At 33.9% G+C, this 18,120-nt stretch overlaps 5 protein-coding genes across 11 annotated transcripts in view; 3 read left to right on the top strand and 2 right to left on the bottom strand.

Moving 5' to 3' along the window:
* The first annotated feature begins 202 nt into the window (after positions 1-202).
* On the top strand, positions 203-4,846 carry bora (aurora kinase A activator-like protein bora). Of its 2 annotated transcripts, XR_013006643.1 has the most exons (7): positions 203-606; positions 668-969; positions 1,027-1,257; positions 2,201-2,437; positions 2,496-2,654; positions 2,736-2,807; positions 3,888-4,026. XR_013006643.1 is itself a non-coding variant. In XM_076410551.1 (6 exons), the coding sequence occupies exons 1-6, from the start codon at positions 392-394 to the stop codon at positions 4,100-4,102; spliced, it is 1,359 nt and encodes a 452-aa protein (XP_076266666.1). In that variant the 5' UTR covers positions 203-391; the 3' UTR covers positions 4,103-4,846. The 2 variants fall into 2 exon arrangements, 1 of the variants encoding a protein (XP_076266666.1); XM_076410551.1 differs by lacking the exon at positions 2,736-2,807 and having other exon boundaries at positions 3,888-4,846.
* A 191-nt stretch (positions 4,847-5,037) lies between these two features.
* On the bottom strand, positions 5,038-6,705 carry LOC143200151 (transmembrane protein 115). The gene is made up of 3 exons (XM_076410548.1): positions 5,954-6,705; positions 5,730-5,903; positions 5,038-5,609 (listed from the first exon to the last, which is right to left on the bottom strand). Exons 1-3 carry the CDS (start codon positions 6,703-6,705, stop codon positions 5,387-5,389), a joined length of 1,149 nt encoding a protein of 382 aa, XP_076266663.1. The 3' UTR covers positions 5,038-5,386.
* A 27-nt stretch (positions 6,706-6,732) lies between these two features.
* On the top strand, positions 6,733-9,237 carry Ctu2 (Cytosolic thiouridylase subunit 2). Of its 4 annotated transcripts, none has more exons than XM_076410546.1 (7): positions 6,789-6,872; positions 6,929-6,984; positions 7,041-7,203; positions 7,260-7,500; positions 7,596-7,731; positions 8,618-8,893; positions 8,985-9,237. In XM_076410546.1, the coding sequence occupies exons 3-7, from the start codon at positions 7,086-7,088 to the stop codon at positions 9,201-9,203; spliced, it is 990 nt and encodes a 329-aa protein (XP_076266661.1). In that variant the 5' UTR covers positions 6,789-6,872; positions 6,929-6,984; positions 7,041-7,085; the 3' UTR covers positions 9,204-9,237. The 4 variants fall into 4 exon arrangements, with proteins under 4 accessions (XP_076266659.1, XP_076266660.1, XP_076266661.1 ...); XM_076410547.1 differs by having other exon boundaries at positions 6,797-6,869; XM_076410544.1 differs by having other exon boundaries at positions 6,733-6,872; positions 6,929-7,203.
* Lkb1 (Lkb1/serine/threonine kinase 11) lies at positions 9,228-17,875 on the bottom strand. Of its 2 annotated transcripts, none has more exons than XM_076410542.1 (7): positions 17,086-17,875; positions 16,742-16,863; positions 16,497-16,681; positions 14,637-14,773; positions 12,546-12,731; positions 12,292-12,485; positions 9,228-9,863 (listed from the first exon to the last, which is right to left on the bottom strand). In XM_076410542.1, the coding sequence occupies exons 1-7, from the start codon at positions 17,508-17,510 to the stop codon at positions 9,721-9,723; spliced, it is 1,392 nt and encodes a 463-aa protein (XP_076266657.1). In that variant the 5' UTR covers positions 17,511-17,875; the 3' UTR covers positions 9,228-9,720. The 2 variants fall into 2 exon arrangements, with proteins under 2 accessions (XP_076266657.1, XP_076266658.1); XM_076410543.1 differs by having other exon boundaries at positions 12,253-12,485; positions 17,086-17,821.
* The window catches only part of LOC143200139 (glycogen debranching enzyme), a 21,953-nt gene continuing 19,227 nt past the window's right edge, over positions 15,395-18,120 (top strand). Inside the window, exons 1-2 of one of the 2 annotated variants that reach the window (XM_076410513.1) lie at positions 15,395-15,687; positions 16,991-17,036. In XM_076410513.1, the coding sequence (XP_076266628.1) occupies positions 15,626-15,687; positions 16,991-17,036 (108 nt within the window). In that variant the 5' untranslated portion in view covers positions 15,395-15,625. Of the gene's footprint in view, positions 15,688-15,863; positions 15,969-16,990; positions 17,037-18,120 lie in introns of those variants that run through there. The other variant, XM_076410514.1, reaches the window with a different exon arrangement.

Raw genomic sequence — 18,120 nt, 5'->3', positions numbered from 1 at the left:
ATATATAGATCTTTATACCAACATTATAAAATTAATATTTATTTAACTTAATTTTATATCCATAATATAAATAAATACAAATTGACTGATAATGAAAATAGTACACAGCCAATTTTATATATTAAATACATTAGTGGTAGCAAATTATCAAAGTAATTTTTATGTTGGTAATTATGTCAATAGATTGAAGTGAAACGGTCATTTAACTTTAAATTTAAAAACATTGGGGCTTTAACGGTCAAGTTAAGTGTTTGTAGAAAGTTGCTGATAACTGTTAAGGGTATTGTGAATAAAATGTGCCTGTGATTATTTAACGTACTTCCTCTTTCATTATACTTAAAAAAAATACGGGGCTTACTTTCGGGAGAAAAAAAATACAAAAAATATTTAAATGGATTTTAAACATCTTACTGATAAATCTGACAAACATATGACTCCCAAATCTGAAGTTAGAATTTTTGGCAAGAAGATATCCAATGCAATTGTGCCGACGGATAGTCCTTTTCGAAATTTACCGAATTTCTCGACACCGCCTTCGCGTTTTGCAAAGATAATAAATCCATTCGACTCGCATCTCATCGAAAGATTACATCTCCCCACTTTTAGGTAATTCCAATCAGTTTATTAGTCTTATGTTATTAATGGCGTAAAAATATTTTGCTTTCAGTCCAAATGTATTCGCCCAAAATTCGACTCCAAAGACTGAACAAAAATTTAAATGGACTATCGAGGATATTTCCAGCCTGAAACCTGCAGACATCGATGAAACAACCATCAGTCAGCATGTTTTCAGTCATGACGATCCACACATTGAATCGGTTGTCCAGCAAAAAATTGAAAGTTTTTTTAGTGAAAGGGAAATTGTTCCTAGCCCGGTCATTGTAAAAACTAACAAAGTTCCTTTAATCGAAGACTGCAACACCACAGAGATAACACCTCAGAAAATTTCTCTGAGTCGTACATGTGAAGGTAATAATTTTTTTGGATCATATATTTCAAGCAGTTTATTATTTTGTATTTTTGTAGGTACAACCCAAACCATTTTATCATTACCTCCAGTATTACCTGTAGAACTAGAGGAAGCTTTAAAGCCATACCTCACACAAAGTGATAGTACTGAAGAAAACCACGATAACTCCTTGAAGAATAGTTCCCTGTACAGGAAATTATTCGAGTTTGAAGATGAACCTTCTGAGTTAATGCAGAGCATGCAGGATGATGTTCAATCAGTTATTTCTTCGCCGGCCTTATCTACAGGTATACACAAATCATAATAATCTAATTCTATAACATTCAAGTCATCAAAAATTTTGATATGTGTATATATGGACATTAGATATGGCTCAGAAATCTATTAAACCATGAATCTGTTTCATTTCATTGTTATATGCCTGTTTCTGATTTGTTACTAATTTGTTTATTTTTATGCTAACATAATGTTAAAATATCCAGTTGATGGTCCTGGATAACTCAGGCAAAGTAGAGCGAAATTTAAAACATATCCCACTCAGCATAAACATATTTTAGAATTTTCCTATCAAAGAAAGTAAATTTATTTGTTTTAGTGCTAATTCGATGTTATACATTTTTAATATTTCCTTTTGTGATCTCAAATCGAGAAGTTGGAGATTAGAATACTAAAAATTTGACTGAAACGTGACGCTTATTACAGGGCCTTCTCCGATTTCATTTTCAGGGATTGACATAAAAAAGATTCGCGTAAAAGGAAATTTGTTTGTTTCATTACCAACTTGATGTTTAAAAATCAGTCAAGGGAATATTGAGCCTGTTAACATACTTCGCGTATATGGTTATTAAAAATTTTATTTGCAATTTATATTTTGTTATTGATGATAATAACAGGCAAGAAGTAAAAGTTAACGATAATACATTCTGAAAGAATTTATTGTAGAACCAATTGACAAGAGTGACTTTGAATAGTAAAAGTTTATTTTTCGCATAACTAAACAGAATGGCTGACAAACTATTTGATTGATTGTTCTCGCATTTATATAATTTTCAATAAGTGTCATCAGTCAAAGTTAGCAATGAAGCGTTTTAAAACTGAAGGAAACATAATATTATAAGGACGAGTGACCAAGAATGACTAATATTTACTTAATAAAAACGTAAGGGATCTTGACAGAACATCGTCACTATTCAAACGCGGCCTGCTCCGTAAAAACATGACGTGTTACAGGGTTTTCTCCGCTTTCGTTTTCACCGGCTGACAAGGGATTCGGAAGTCCATTCGACATGCCCGAACTTCGAGACTGTAATATTTCACCGATCTCAAAAAATAGCCCGCAGAAAACCAGACTGTCCCGGTCAGCTTGTAGATTGAACTTTTCCACTGAGAACATGAGCGTTGACGCCAGTCTTTTAGTGCCGGATATCGTGAATCAATCTACGAACACCTGCTTGGAAAGGAGTACCGGTAAGTGAAGTGCTGGAGGAAGAGCGACCTTTGCTCCAACACCGATTGTTGATTGCAGTTTCCAAAGAGTCACAATCTATGAGCGCGGAATTTTGCCTAGAGTCCACTGTAAACTGGAGTATGGAGTACAAACAGGTGTCGTTGTGCTCTCCATCTACCACGGAGTCTAGGATGGACGTTTCCAACTCAAACACGCCACATTCCAAACTATTCACAGGTACCTAACCGTAGCATTTCAATATACTTATGCTATAGTCGCGTTGTGCACTTGATTTTAAATTTGAGAGACACTTTTTAGGCTAAATTTGAGAACAGCTTATGTAAGTTTGATTTAACATCGTTGTCGACATTCCACGCTGTTTATGTAATAGTAAGTCTACTTACTCCGGTTCTACGTATTGTTCGCTATTCTTTATAAATAAAAAGTGGTTTAATTAGGTAGTGTTGGGTATTCATTTTTGTCTCAGTAACGTGATCACATCACATAACAGCAATTAATAAAAATAACAATCTTCTTTATTTATATTCAATTCACTTACATATGTGGTGTGAACATTAAAAAAGTAGAACTGCTGTAGATTTGAAATGTTGGACAATATAGCGTACAAATTATGGTGGTTAGGCCATACGCAGAACATTAAAGATGGTGGACGTGCACTTGAGGCATTTCTAAAAATTTTGCGTTGTTGCCGGATTGTGTGATTTGTATGTGTGATATATATATAAAATATATAATCCTATTAAATCACTAAATTGATCAACTGTTAAATGGTAACGCTTGTTGCGTCTTTCATTCAAATCAAGTAAAATCTATCTGATCTATTTAATTTTAATTACATGTTAAGAAATTAACTAAACCAAACCAACTTGCTTTCAAAACAAAAAATTAAGTATCTTATACCTTGTACATGTATTTATAAAGCAAGTGATGGCAACATCACTTTAATGTTGGGCGTACGATCTTGTTTTTGAAAATTATTGTAGGAAAGGGACAAGAATTGTTTTCCCGTGTTTCTCCACGTATGGCGCTATTGTCGTTTTGTATGTCACCTGTCATTACTTTGTTCAAACATATTTGAAAGCTATGTGGAACGTCATTTATTTGTAACGTCAAAAATGACATGTTTACTTGATATACTCTGATTTGATTGATAGATTGGTTACATAAACATTGACCGATAGTATAGACAATTTGAACAGACCAATCAAATGTGGCGTAAACTTGAAATCAGCGCCACTAGTGGAGAGCGACGCGAAACATTTCTTTAAAATGTAGTAGAACCTTTATATTTGACGGCAAGAAACTATTTTCCTGGAATAAATTTATTGAGGGATAATTTGAAAAACTATCGCTTTAAGTAAGCAATAAAAAAATCCTCGGAAATAATTTCCTGTCAGCATAATCTAGAGTGGGTTTTCAGATATCATTGTTTATGTGATTGTTTTTTAGGCCAACGTAAAAGACTAAGCGAAAGTTTTAAATTCGAGGAGAACGAATCGCAATACGGCCAGTCCAGTGAAGTTCCAACTCAAAATAGGAATAAGATATTTCGTAACGACGCAACCGACGCGGGTTACTACACTCAGGAGTTCGGCGAATGTAGCAACTACTCCAACGTCTTCGCGTCCACGCCAAGCAAACGAAATCAACAAATAGATATTTAGACACGCCACGTCTATTATTTACGGTTTGCGATTTCACTGACAACGAAAAATACGGACACTAGATGAAAATTTTGCATTTGTTAACTAAATGACAATACAGTTGTAGGGCTGTTGTCATATATGACATATCTATTTGTTTTTGACGTTCGTAAATATCAAGTATGTCTGGTTTTTAGATATGTACACTGACGTTTTAGCGTGCTTAGACCTTCAAATTGTGTAAAGTATTATTTAAAATAGTGTCTAATTTATTACAATTATATGCTTATATTATATTGCTATAAAAATCACTAGATTAATTTTAGAACCGTATATTTATCGTTCATCAGAACTAGAAAATACTTTATATCGATTTATTCTATTCCAGTTTTAATCTATCCAACCCTGTGGTAATAAAAAATGTCTAACCGACGATTAGTTATCGTGTTACGTATCTAAAAACCATATGTTCTGTAAAAATTTATTATATATCGATATTTTCCATTCACCATACAATGGCTCTAGATTGTAACATTTATTTGTGATAATTTTAACATAGTAAAATTAAAAGTCGATCTCCACTCGTAATCGTAGCATAGTGGATACAAATATATTAACCTTTGTTTATAATAAATCTAGCCACTGCCTATATAGAAAAGTCTGTTTTATATATTTTTTTTAACGTAAACTTATATTTATCTTATGTATTTAACTTTTGTTTTAAAGCATGTGCAATTCTACTGCATTAAATTAATTTTTGAAGCATAGTTAGTTTTATTTATACAGCAATTCTTATGAATCTATTTATTAGTTTTAGTCAAATTTACGTTCTAAGGAAGACAATATATTATTTATAAAAAAGAGGGGAATATAATTTTCGTTGTTTTATTACCTTGCTTTCCTGTTTACCTTACTAAAAATGAATAAAAAAAAGGGTAATATAAAAAGACCCTAAATTATAAGTATTTTAATATATTAAAAATAATGTTAACAATTATATACTCTTATACACTCACTTTTATCTCTTATATTAACAAATGTATCTTACACAAAACCTACAACTTGAATGTTACGTTTGATAACAAAATACCTGGTACGGTCACTTGATTTCATCCAAAGTTGGAACACTAACTTTATTTGGTTGTAGATAATTGTATGTGGATTAAAAATTAATTAAACATATATCCCGATCCTATTTTCTCTTTACATTTAACGACTGAAATAAATATCGAGTAAATATAATTGACAAAAAAAAAATTGTGAGGGGAACTCTCAGATGATTCTTTTTCTAATTATTCATAGAAATTAGGTGTTGGATATCGATTTTGATATATCGGTTGATGTTGAGGGAATAGGAACCGATACACTTTCTGGTTGTTGGTTCAACGATGTGGCTGAGGCTGCTGTACTTTGAATGACAGTCAGTGGCAGGGATACTTTTGGTGTTGCTGCACTGAGTGGGAGCAAAGTCTGCTTCTCACTGTACGATTTTGATAGTCTTTCACTTAAAGCTTTCAACGCTATTTGTCTAAAATAAGGTTAAAGTAGTGACACTTAAATATAGCAGTAATTATAATTAAGCTGATAACAACAACAATGAGATTATGCAACAGATAAGTGTTTAATAAAATATTTATAGAGATCCTACCTTCTTCTTTCCATGTCATGTTGATCCATACTCGGAACTGTTACAGTCACTCCTGTAGGATTTGCCAAATCAAATTTCCGTATACTTTTCTTACATAAACCAATTTTAACAAATCCGTTATAGATACTGTTACTTATAACAGCGGTAGGTGGTTGAATAACATTTGGGAAAAAACTTAAAAATATATATTACACAAAACTCTTATGAAAAACCGCTGTCATTACCTTGCAAAGGTGAAATAGTCAGCCATATCTCCTCTCGATCCATTGCTATGTTTCTGGTAAAACCTCAAATATGTCCAACTAACAATTAAACCCCAAAAATACATTGTAGGATATGTGCCATCGACTAAACCTACAATCTTAAAAATCACAGATAAAAAGAACACGGATAGAGGTACATTTCGATTGCTTAATTTTCCCAATGGTGTTTTCACTATGACCAAGTCTGGCATAATCTGTTTCACAGCAACTGAAACTCCAGCTATGTATCCGGCTAGTCCGTGTATGTAAACATCGTAAAGATATCTTGTGTCATCAAAACAGTAATACAAAATGAAATAGAATGTGGTAGTTAAGATGCCAACGCCAAAGTTAACGATAGCGAAAAATGTCATCATTTCCATCGGGCCCCATAAGGGCTCGATTAGTTTACCGCACAAACCAACTGTCACGATATCAACTAACACTTCCCAAAAATGTATCTCCATAAAACAAAACGTAAACAATGACCATAGTCGCATTGGAGGCATAATATAACCTGGAGTAACCGAGATGGATTCGACAGCATCTTCCCAGTAAGAGAGGGCGTAGCTTATGAGAACCACGAAACAAATAAATTTGACCGACGTACTAGTATTCCCTAATAAAGCCTCGAACTGTTGCCTTAAATAGGGAATATTTCGCCCCAGCGCTCTAAAAACAGCCATCGTCCAACCATCTAGGTTATATTTTCGATGAATTGTCACAAATGACATCTGTTATTATTGTTTCCGTCTTCCATCAAAAAAATAATGGAAGTATCAGCATATAACCTCAGAAAATAGCACCGTAAATATTTAACAATGTGTTCTGTTGGTGATGATTTTGATAACAATGACGAGGAAAGCCAGAACCATATGCCACAATTAGTAAAATTGTCGTTGTAAGTGAAAATAACAAGATAAACAAAAAAAAATAACCAAAAAAATTTCAATACAGGTCGGATTTAAAATGTAACAAATGTAGAGAAACCACTCCTGTGGTACTGCTCAGAGGTAAAGATGCGTACTGCAAAAACTGTTTTTTAATAGGTTGTAATCATAAATTTAAGGCTTTGCTTGGTAAATCCAAATTAATCCGCCCCAATGATAAAGTAATGATATCATATGAAATTGGTCATCCAAGTAGTGCCTTGTTGCATCTAATTCGATCTGGATTGGATTTGAACACTCCAAAAAAACTAAGATTTACCCCAGTATTTGTTTATTTGGAAGGTATTTTGTTACCAATTATTCAATTGTTTCAAAGGTATTATTATTATTATTTTTAGACCAGTATCATCTAACTGTCAATGAAAGACAAACTGCAATAAATAAAATAATAAAGGAAACAAATAGTTATAATTTTGATATAAATATTGTATCATTCTGTGATTGGGTATTAACAAAAGAAATAAATTTATTCCAAAATACTACTTTCAATATTGGGGATAATGATGGAGACAGATTGATTTCTTACATCAAAGAAAAAACTCCCAAAACAAATAAAAATGAAATATTTAATATACTAAGGTAAGCTATTTTAAATTATAAATTAATTAGTTACACTATTTTTTGTTTTGTTGAAATATTTGTTTTATTTTTTTAATAACAACACAAAATTTTAGGAGAAATGCTTTATGTCACATTGCGAAAAAATTGGACTGCAAATTTATTTTTACACCAGAAATATCAATTGACATTGCCTCCAACTTATTAAAAAATATTGCTTTGGGGAAAGGCGCGCATGTTTCTGTTGATACTGTAAGTTAATTATTTTTTTAACAATTGTACATTTTAAAATTGTCAAATGAGTCTGGAAAGGTAATATAGACAACCAACATAAAAGATTATTTCAATTTTTTATTCAACTGTTTTGCGGAAATATTATTGACAGTTTGTGTGCGCGAAATTCAGAAAGTAGTTGATGGAATTACTTAAATTTTTACACAATATTTTTTAATATAGTTTTTGTTCCAAATTTCGAATAGAAACGATAAATCCTAACGTTTTAATTGGACATATAATTTGTTTTTATTCAATTGCTATGATAACCGTTATCATCGTATGGACACCGTATTTTTTAAATTGGACTTATAATACAATATATTTGAATTTAAACCCCGTTTTTTATTTTTTCGGTATAATCCAGGTCGGTTTTACATGTAGTTATGTGTTTTATGCGATTTTAAATAAAGGGAATAATTATTTTGGTTTCTGACCTTTTTCTTATACGTCAGAGTGACAAGTAGATTTTAACGACATAACGTATAAAAATTAAATGATTCTGATATTTATGTCAACTTTGTTCATAGGCTCTAAAACTTTTTCTTGAATATTTTTGCTATTGTATGACAATTTATGACGGATTATTAATAATTTAAGTACAAAAAGTAATAAGATGTATAAATGAAAATATAATAATGAATTAAAACAATAATATATAATAAACAATGTGTTTTTTTCGGTAAATTTATGTCGGCTAGTACTTTTATCATTTATTCTCCAAATAATTAATGTCATATTGGATTACAAGGATGTCTGACCGGGTTTAACTAATTTTTTATAACTATTTTTGCATTTATTTTTAAGTATGACAATTTTGATTATATTTATGGAATTCAAATAATAAAATAGGATTTTTTTAAAGGGATTTTGCGATGACCGGGACGACAGTATAAGTATTCTACGACCCTTGAGAATGTTTGATATGAAAGAATTGGCTTTTTACAATGTTCTGCATAGTTTAGATCCCGTCACCGTTAGACAACCCATAGTCAATAATTACTCGTCAGTGCAAGAATTAATGAAGAAATTCGTTACTGATTTACAAGAGGGTTATCCAGCTACGATAAACACCATCATCAAAATCGGTGATAAGTTGGTGATAGACAAGACGACTTTACGGAAATGTAAACTTTGTGAGGTAGGTTACATTTTGGAAATAAGGAGTTGGCGAAAAGTATTTAATATTTTTCAGAGTGAATTCATTTATATTTTTGACGATTACGTTTCAGGCTGTCATTCCAGAGCCAACTGGAGATCTGAACTCGGAGGAATCCACAAAGTTTTCGAAATTGGTGTCGAATCGGCTTCCAGATCACAATTTAACGGCTCAAACACGTTATGCAGAGGCGTACGAGGAATTCAGCGCAAAACAAGATGTCCCTTCAGATTATTGTTATTCTTGTTCCAAGATATCGGAGTATATATTGAGCGATGATGATGTAGAATGACTGGATGCAAAATAAAAAACCTCAATAAAAATAATATGATTTATTTGAATGAAGTATGTTCAGAATTATATTACATATGGCACTAGTTAATGCAATGTACATTATAAAAATTTACAAAACGGCCAATCTTACTGGGAAAAACACCTTAACTATTTACATTTAAATACAACAAAAATAAATCCTATATTATGACAACAGTGTAACTTTTATATAGAGATATCTAACAATTTTCGACATATAACAATATCCTAGATGGCGAAATTAGTTTGCTCCGGACATCCATGTTACGATACGTTTAACATTTACTTCTCGCTGTTGAAGCTAGCAATTAAATCGATAAACACAAAGGTATTTGCTCTATGTATATATTTTTAGCCAACATCTATCGTCTTTTCCAGCAGCAGGACAGTAAGTGCTCGAAAGAAAAGGCCCTACAAAATACCTTTAGGAGAGAAAATGCGCGGGTCTTAGGGAAAGGGGGTGTTACGTTGAGGGTATCATCACTATGCGTGGTTTGTCACGACTGTTTGCACATGGATAAGTTTCTCACGGTCATGCACGAGATGGGGCGCTTCTTCCGGTTCCTCTTGCTGCTGGAGCTCTGATTCGATTGCGAATTTCCGTTTACCTGTTCCAGTCGTTTTTGATTCTCTGCTGCAGCTGAAACAAACGGTGCGAATACAAATAGAGGCGAAATTACTTCGTATGTTAATGGTAATAGGGATGACTAATTTTGAAAAATTATTTTATGATACATGATTCTTAAAAATACATTATTTAAATTTAAAAAAAAAACGCTTTTTTCTATTTTAAAATAACATGAAATACAGTTAGAAAACAACGAATCTACCGGCCTTACGTGACCTACTGCGACTGAGTGATTCGTGCCGATTCAATAACATTCGTACGCTTAAAAAAAAACAAGATTATCGTACAAAAGCTTTTCTAAAACAGAAATGCTCGCTCTAAAAATGTGGGTTAGTGGTGTCAGGTTGTTCAATAAGTTTTGTCGCTCGACTTATCGAATAGGCTTTCATGGCTGCCAAGACAAGAAAAACTCGTTTTAATTCAAGATACTCTCTTTTAAGAGTGACACATCGAATCCAGCGCTACTGGGCCATTATTTTGAAGTTCTAATTGAAGTTGAAAAGTAATTAATCACTTCGAACTAGATCTGAACTATGAAAGACGGAAAAACAATACAAAAGTGCAATTTAACCGTCGTAATCATCAATGGTTTGTTCGATTTGGCGAAGTAGACTTTTATGGCCATTAATACATAGTCCCTAACTAGTAAAATAACAATTTTTGGTGAAAATTCGACTTTATTCAAAATACTTTTTTTCACGATACGTTGAATTATCAACGATATTCCGTTTTTTTTATTCCTTTTAGCTTTGTTTTCAAAATCGACTTTAACTTCGACAAGACCATCCCATCCAAAACCTGTTTTTCCGTTAATGTCTTCAATTTTTACACCTAGCTGGCCCAACAAGTGACAATGACCATCAGAGGCGATTGTTTTCATAGTTGGGTTTGATTCAAATTGAGTCCCTTCTGCACAACCACCCACTCGCTTCAAAACAAAAAATGTTACCGAGCCAAAGCAGATGACTGACGCGATTGGTGATAGATCTAAGCCTGTCTAGTAGTGAAAGTACGCATTAGATCCTTTCAAGGTGGCATTTGGATACGATTTTCTTCCAGGTAAGCTTCATTCGTTTCGACATTACAGTTTTCTTTACAATTTTTACATCGAAGTAGTGCAGCAGGTGACAATAACAATCACAGTTGGTTGTTTTCGCAGCTTGATTTGGCTTGAACGAAATTTCTTCTGCAAAACCGACCTGAACTAAAAAAAAAATTGTTGTAGAGTCGAAGCACATGATTCACGTCATTCCGTAGCCTCCTGTGCTGATTCGGGAAGATGAAAATAGACCTAAGACTTCCTAGTAGTGAATCACTCCAGTCATTCATCATACTATCATCGGATATGATTTTCTTTTTTGCATACTTCGTTCGTTTCGGTACTACAGTTTTCAAAATTAAAAATTTCACTATGGCATGATTTCTTTACAGCTATTAATATTGTTATTAATAACTGACCTAAATGCTCCATATAATAATCTTAATATCCATTAAAATATCGGCCTTGTTTTAGATGGTTTGGACGGACACAGGGGTAGCCGAGTGAGTGTTTGATGAGGCTCGCAGAGCACGATCATGTGGCCCAGATAAATAATAGCGTGAATCGGTAACCTACCGACGGTAGGTTATTCCACTAGTCCACGTTACTTCCATAGCTCGCACGTCCCTTGCAGTTTTTTTATCATTTATTATAACCAAAATTCGCGAACGTTAAGTGGGATTTGTTTTTTGGTAAGTAATAGAAAATATTTTAGTGAGATTACATATAGTCTATTCAAAGTTTTTTTGTACATACAAGAAGTCAAGAAAGTTTAATGTATTGAATATAGAACCACGCAAATTTTCCTTCTGATTTTATTCTAGTTAAAAAGAGGTACAATGCTGTCTGATAACGTAAACGAAAAATACGTAAGCCTGTTAAAGTCGTCCGGTTGTCAGACGTATGCAAAATTCTTGAAAGCAATAGTGATAACAGGTCATAACTTTAACCTATAAACTATTGTGGCTGTATAATTAACTGTAGTTCTTAGATGTACTATAATGTTAAAATAAATTGTATTTGATAACATTTTTGGTCAATTATCTTATTTAGATTAGAATGTTGTTGTATGTCAAAGCCAAACTGAACTAAAACTTAGAGTTGATGCGGCAACCTTGCGACGTTTTGACGTCACAAATTTAGATGACGTATGTGCAAAATAATTTTGAAGACTATATAATTGTTTTCTGGGAGCTTCTTTAGTTGCTTTTTCGGAGAGATCTGCAGCACTGCTGCGCTTATCGAAAGTCAAAACTCATTGAACAGCCCATTATTGTTTAAAAATATGGGGGCGGGGGGGCCAAATACAAGATTAATCGTGTAAATAAACCAAAATCACTACTCTCTACACTCTACACTTACATCTACTAACACTCGTGTTTAACTAATTATCTTCATTACCATTAAGCTGTCTCTCGGTGACGTACTCCGTCTCCGAATAGGTCATGTTGCCGTCTTCGTCGTAGCAGGGCTCGTCCGCGTGGTAATAGTGTTCGATCAGATACGGTAACACCGTCATGTTGTGAAACTGATCGTTCTTCAGCGGAGGGATGGAGACGACGTAGTCGCCGGGCGGAGGCTTCCTGGTGAGCCACCTGCAACAACGGATTCGCGGTAAAGCTCGTCGGGTAGTCCCGCGGGGGCGCCCCACTCACGGATGTTGACGGATCTGCCGCAGACTGAGCCGTTCCGTGGGGTCCTTCTTGAGCATGCCGGCCAGCAGGTTCCTGAGCGGGTCCTGGATCTCGTCCGGGATCTTGAAGTCCCCGTTCCCTATGTTCTCGAACAGCCTGTAGATATTGTCGCCCTCGAACGGATATTTGCCGGTCATTATGTTGTATCTAAAAACATGACTCGATATTTTAAGACCAATTAGAAGTATTGGGTGCCTGAACATGCAGCACACACCTTCAACGAGGTAACAAGCGTTGAAATATAAGCCCTAAAGCAAGTACGAGAGTGTAATTCAAAAATTGACATGAGCCTCCTTGATTCGGTTTCATCAACTATCGTGAATTATTCGAAGTTACGGCTCTAATGATATAGAGCCAAAAAGTTTGAAATCCAAGTCAAAACTAGCGTAATAATACGAAACAAAAGACTTTTTCCTCGAATTTTTCAATATATTCAGATATATCTAACAAAAAAAAAACAGAAATGTTGTGAGTCTTGAATGCTTCAACAATTAGAAGAAGATATGTATTAGAAAAATACTAAGACTGAAAAACGGAGAAAAAACAAAATATTGCTGAAAAGTAAACGCTAACAAAAGCAATAATAGCCGGCTTGGTTGGCGCAGTGGTAAAGGCGAAAGGATGGTCCTCCTACTGTTGCGATAGTCGCGGGTTCGAATCTTGCTGGGGCATAGTCGTAAATGTATGTTTGTGATTGCTTAAAATTTGTAAATGTTCTAGGCAAGAGGGTAAAATCCCACAAGGAAAATGATCTCAGTCACGCCAGTAACCAGACTGGGAAAGACCGGATGTCTTCTGGGATGATTTGGGTCGGTAGGCTTAATACCGAGGGCCGTGGTTCGGAGCCCACGTTAAACTGCAGGTCCTGTCCAGATAAACCCCTAGTTGGTAAAAGGAGACTTTGAATTATATAAGAAAACAATAATATATCGAGCAGAGAAAATCATAATTACAAAATAAACCGAAAAAACAAACAATAGAAGAAAGGAACCAACAAAAGTAGCAGAAACTGAATACAAAATAAAGATTAAATATATATTAGACAAAGAAATGGAAGCAGATATGGCCAGAAAAATAAAACAAATTAGATTAACGTGGTCAGGGCAAAAGCAAAATCTAAGTTAATGATGTTTGGAGAATGTTAAACATAATTTGAAAACGGTGAACAAAAAGGCGTAGAGTGTATCAACAAATAAAGTGAGTTAGAGACATTTTGCTATTAGTCTAAAAATGGTCAATAAACATTTTTATTCTTAGGAGCAAATATTTTTTTCTAAATTTTAATTTTTCAACAAAAAAGCTTTTTTCAAAAATAGCAACAATATCACATTTGCGAAATACCAACGATACTGCAACTATCTAGCTTCTAGTACAGTTTTTTCATCAATTTCGGTATAATAGACATATAATAAGAACATTAAATATTTTTTGCATGAGAACTCTGCCTGCTGTTTTTCTAGCTTTATTCTATCATTATTATTCATCTTATTTACACTCTTTCACTCTGTCTGAAATATGCACCTAGCAGACAGCCAATGAAGGTAAATATTAACCTATTAATAAATTGATAACAAAATTCAAAGACAGGTCTGCTCTGAAACAATATACATTACACAAATTTGTAGAGCAACAATAGAGATTGGACTTGATAATAACGAGGAGTCAGATTATCAGCAACTGTGGACGGTATGCTTGCAACTAGACCGCTGGATTTCAAAGACGTGTTTTTTTGGTAGTTTCTTTTTATGTCCTAGCTATTTTAATTAATTAATATAATAATTTGGAATAAAAAAGGCTTTGTACTGTAAGGATTGACAGTAGATTCAAAAAACGAGAATTACTTTTTCCCGCACCTACACAATCCCCATTAAATATATCTAACAGTGTTAACAACAGCTGTATACTCAAAACAAAAGCCTTTACATTATCTAGGAGGCTGGATTGGGTTAACTGATTTTTCATACAAGAAAACTAGCGGAAGTATCGGAAATATTTCCTCGCCTACTTGATCTGCTCAAAGCAAGCATAAAACACGAAATAGGCTAGACCTACAGGGTGACACCACTGCTCCAGATGTCAACTTTAAATCCCGGAAAGCTCTCGGCTCCGTTGGCGATTTCAGGGGGCTGGAAGGCCGGCGATCCCTGTCCTATGTAGCAGGTATCGTCTTTGGCGAACAGGTCTATCGTCTGAAACAAACAAATTGTGTTTGCGGCCGTTAGAAACCACTCGGTAAAGCGTGTTATCGAAACTTAAATATTTTCTTGGGCCTGCACGACCAAGATACTAATTTTAGTTAATTCGTTCATGATATTCTCCTACGATAAGTTCTATAATAAAATTATTGAACATAAACAAATGTTATCGCTCTGCGTTAAGTCGCAGTAGCAATATTTATATATTGTTTGTGATTTACTGTCTTTATTCACTGAACCTAGAGATATCATGTCGCGGACACGTCCCCGGGAGCTGACAAATTAAAATTAACGCAGAAGACAAACAAAATAACTCGTACTTCCGATAATAGTGGACACGCCGGAGGTAGATTGTAGAAATTCACGTTTACAGAAAACGAAGCAACCATGAAAACAAAAGAATGTTGGCACGGCACTGACTTAACGCTATCGGACTGTTCCTTTCCTGAAAACGTCACAAATGCAAATATTAAGCTTCGATATGCGGGTACGAATATTAAAAATGCATTATGTGAATTTAATTATAGGATAAATACCGTTTTTATCTCTCGAGACTGTCAACCTTTGGCCACCCTGTAATTTTAAATAATAGTAGAATCTACAAGATCGGTCCGAAAACAAAAACAGCCGTCCGCGATAAGAAAAGAGGCAGAATTCGTAGTCCCGCAAAAACCCACACGAAGAAAAGGTATCCCTCCATAGAGACGTGGTCGTGGCGGCGCCGCTCGCTGTGAGAAAATCGCGAAGGACTCATCTCGAAAATCACGTAGTGACCCCTGACCGATAAATGTCCGTACCAACACGCACAGAAGACCGTTTTGGAGTTAATCCGAATTAAATAGAGCTATGAACGAGTTCGCGGCCGTCTCGCTTCTGATCGGATTCGTTTTCTGCTTACTCTCGCTAAGGTAACGTGGCATCTCTTTCTACTACGATAATACTCTGTTTTTTTTTCTCCAAATACTATTTTTAAGGGAACTTGAAAAAAGGGTTCCGCTAAACAAAAAAAAAATCGACAAAATTCAAGTCAACATATCCGTCTTGCCGGTTCTGCATTCTCGAAAGTGTCTGTGACTTAATATCGTCCCTGCTCACGCAGGAATTTCAGCTCGAATGTAGTAAATTTATCTTTTTACTTTTTTTTACAAACCGGTTGTCAAACGATGTTTTTTATTTTTATATACGAGTTGTAAGTAGAAATTTTATGTGAGGTTAAATTCTTATACTGTTGTTTCATGACTTATCAATGAAAAAGTACAAAATCATTCGTTATTATCCTGATATTTATCTTTTATAATTTATAATAAACATTAATTTATCATAGACATAGTTTTAATATTTTAACTGATATATATTTTTAAACTCATTAAATATTTGTTAGTTTGTTATAATAAGCTCCTAATAATTAAATTGCTTCATACATCATTATTCCATCTATTTTATGAATAAATTATTATTAAATAATTTGTTATTTACATATTGTGATAAAAGCTGAATGTTATTAATTTTTTTTTCAATAAAAATCAATTAAATAGAAATAAAACAGTAAAAAAAGAAATTATATAGTGCTATTGCCCTTTAAATGTATGGGAAAAGACATAATATGTAAACAACATTTGTCACAAATAGATAAATTGCATCATTGTTAAAAACAAATAAGATCAGTGATAGCAGGAAAAGTGTTGACGGAATGGCGGATGCGAAACTGGAGACTTACCTCAGCAACACCAAAATCAGATATCTTAAGTACTTGTTCTAAAGTAAGCAGCAAATTTCCCGGTTTAATGTCTTTGTGCACCACCCGCGCACCGTGCAGGTACTCTAATCCATCAAGCAACTGTGTGAAATAGCCGTGGGCCTGACGGGCTGGTAACTTCTTACCGGGGGCCGAGTCTAACAAGCCTGTAACGTTTAACCTTTAAAATACGTTAAATTTATTTAATGGTGCCGTAATGTATTTACCTTGCAAGGATCCCACACAGAATTCCAAAATTAAATATAGTTTTTGCTTTTCGGGATTTCTGTGTTCATCAATTAGGCGTATAATATTTTTATGGCATAGTTTTTTCAACAAGCTTATCTCTCTGAAATAGAAAAAACCGTTTACGAATCGCCATCCACTATGAAAATGATTTTATGGTTATAAATTATGTTGTTTTAATGAATGTATTATGACTTTTTTGTGACATTTAAGAAATATTTTTTTTACAGATTTACTTTACAAATGGCTGCAATTATAGCATGGATAGTTGGAAGCGTAAGTAATAAAACAATATTTGTAAGATATATCTCGGTAATTGACTTACTTTCGAACATTTTGTTCGCCATTGGGTATTCTACGAAGCTTTCTCTCTTTAAATATTTTCACAGCCCTCCGGCATAAAGTTTCTGAGTCTAACATCTCCTTCACCTTACCATAAGCACCTTCCCCCAACAGATCGCCCATCACGTATCTGTTGTCGATTATTTTCAGTCGTTTTTTCTTGGGTTGATATATAACCTGATCGCTGTCCACTCGATGGAAGAAATCATTTATGTTGCCGGTACCTAGATCGTCGCCCAAAACATCCAAATCGTCGGTAGAATGACCGTCGTTCAGCCAAATTTCCGCATTTTCCGCGGCGTTGATGGGCTCATCGTCGTTTTCCACACTGAATATTCTGTTTGATAATTCCTGTTCCGAACATCTAGCCCCGAAATCTTCCCCACTATTGTTGGTATTTTCACTCATATTTAGATTTTTTTTTTGGTTTAATAAATTACTCTAACCTACTTATTTACATGAACGTTCACATCTTCACCCTTCAATTATTTTTGTTGCCGTGAACCTCAAACAGCTGTTTTTTTAATTGGTTAAGTTTTATTGGCAGCACTGTACGATATTATATAGTTGATTAAAAGTATTGAAAATATATCTCAAGGTTTAATAACGTGTTTTTCGGATAAATTGACATTTTATTTGCGATCTTATATCCTTAAAACTAATAAAATTTTAATTATTGTGCGAGACTCCGATAATACCCGATTGACATTTCTCTTATCAAACATAACCACGATAAATTTTAACCTTCATCAATCAATAAAAGTATACTAGGATGATTTTTGGCTGTTTATTTTTTAATTTATCGGTTATAAATTATTTTAAATACTGGCATATATTCAACCAACACAGAGACAAAAGCTATTAAGCCTACAATTTTAGTTTTAAAAAGGGATATCAGATCAAATGATCATTTACGCTGTTGCCGCTTATACTAAAATTTCCATAAATGTTACACTATTGTTAAAGCATCTGCTTAGAGGGCAACTACTTCTAATTAAAACATGTTTTCTTGAATAGA

This window comes from Rhynchophorus ferrugineus, unplaced genomic scaffold (genome assembly GCF_030347505.1).
Source record: "Rhynchophorus ferrugineus isolate W39M unplaced genomic scaffold, kcgeb_rfMv2 rfM7, whole genome shotgun sequence".
Taxonomy (NCBI): Eukaryota; Metazoa; Arthropoda; class Insecta; order Coleoptera; family Curculionidae; genus Rhynchophorus; species Rhynchophorus ferrugineus.
This window is presented reverse-complemented; position numbering and strand designations above follow the sequence as displayed.

Excerpts from the sequence above, each read along its gene's own strand:
- Lkb1 (XM_076410542.1), bottom strand. The coding sequence starts at position 17,510 with ATGAGTGAAAATACCAACAATAGTGGGGAAGATTTCGGGGCTAGATGT. Across the intron at positions 14,774-16,496 it reads CTGATTTTGGTGTTGCTGAG|ACGATAGACCTGTTCGCCAA; the intron begins GTAAGTCTCCAG and ends TGTTTGTTTCAG. Across the intron at positions 12,732-14,636 it reads TGGAGCAGTGGTGTCACCCT|ATACAACATAATGACCGGCA; the intron begins GTAGGTCTAGCC and ends TCATGTTTTTAG.
- bora (XM_076410551.1), top strand. The coding sequence starts at position 392 with ATGGATTTTAAACATCTTACTGATAAATCTGACAAACATATGACTCCC. Across the intron at positions 607-667 it reads TTACATCTCCCCACTTTTAG|TCCAAATGTATTCGCCCAAA; the intron begins GTAATTCCAATC and ends TTTTGCTTTCAG. Across the intron at positions 970-1,026 it reads TCTGAGTCGTACATGTGAAG|GTACAACCCAAACCATTTTA; the intron begins GTAATAATTTTT and ends GTATTTTTGTAG.
- Ctu2 (XM_076410544.1), top strand. The coding sequence starts at position 6,793 with ATGTGTTCTGTTGGTGATGATTTTGATAACAATGACGAGGAAAGCCAG. Across the intron at positions 6,873-6,928 it reads CAATTAGTAAAATTGTCGTT|GTCGGATTTAAAATGTAACA; the intron begins GTAAGTGAAAAT and ends ATTTCAATACAG. Across the intron at positions 7,204-7,259 it reads AGTATTTGTTTATTTGGAAG|ACCAGTATCATCTAACTGTC; the intron begins GTATTTTGTTAC and ends TATTATTTTTAG.
- LOC143200151 (XM_076410548.1), bottom strand. The coding sequence starts at position 6,705 with ATGTCATTTGTGACAATTCATCGAAAATATAACCTAGATGGTTGGACG. Across the intron at positions 5,904-5,953 it reads GACTATTTCACCTTTGCAAG|TTTTTTCCCAAATGTTATTC; the intron begins GTAATGACAGCG and ends TATATTTTTAAG. Across the intron at positions 5,610-5,729 it reads CATGACATGGAAAGAAGAAG|ACAAATAGCGTTGAAAGCTT; the intron begins GTAGGATCTCTA and ends ACCTTATTTTAG.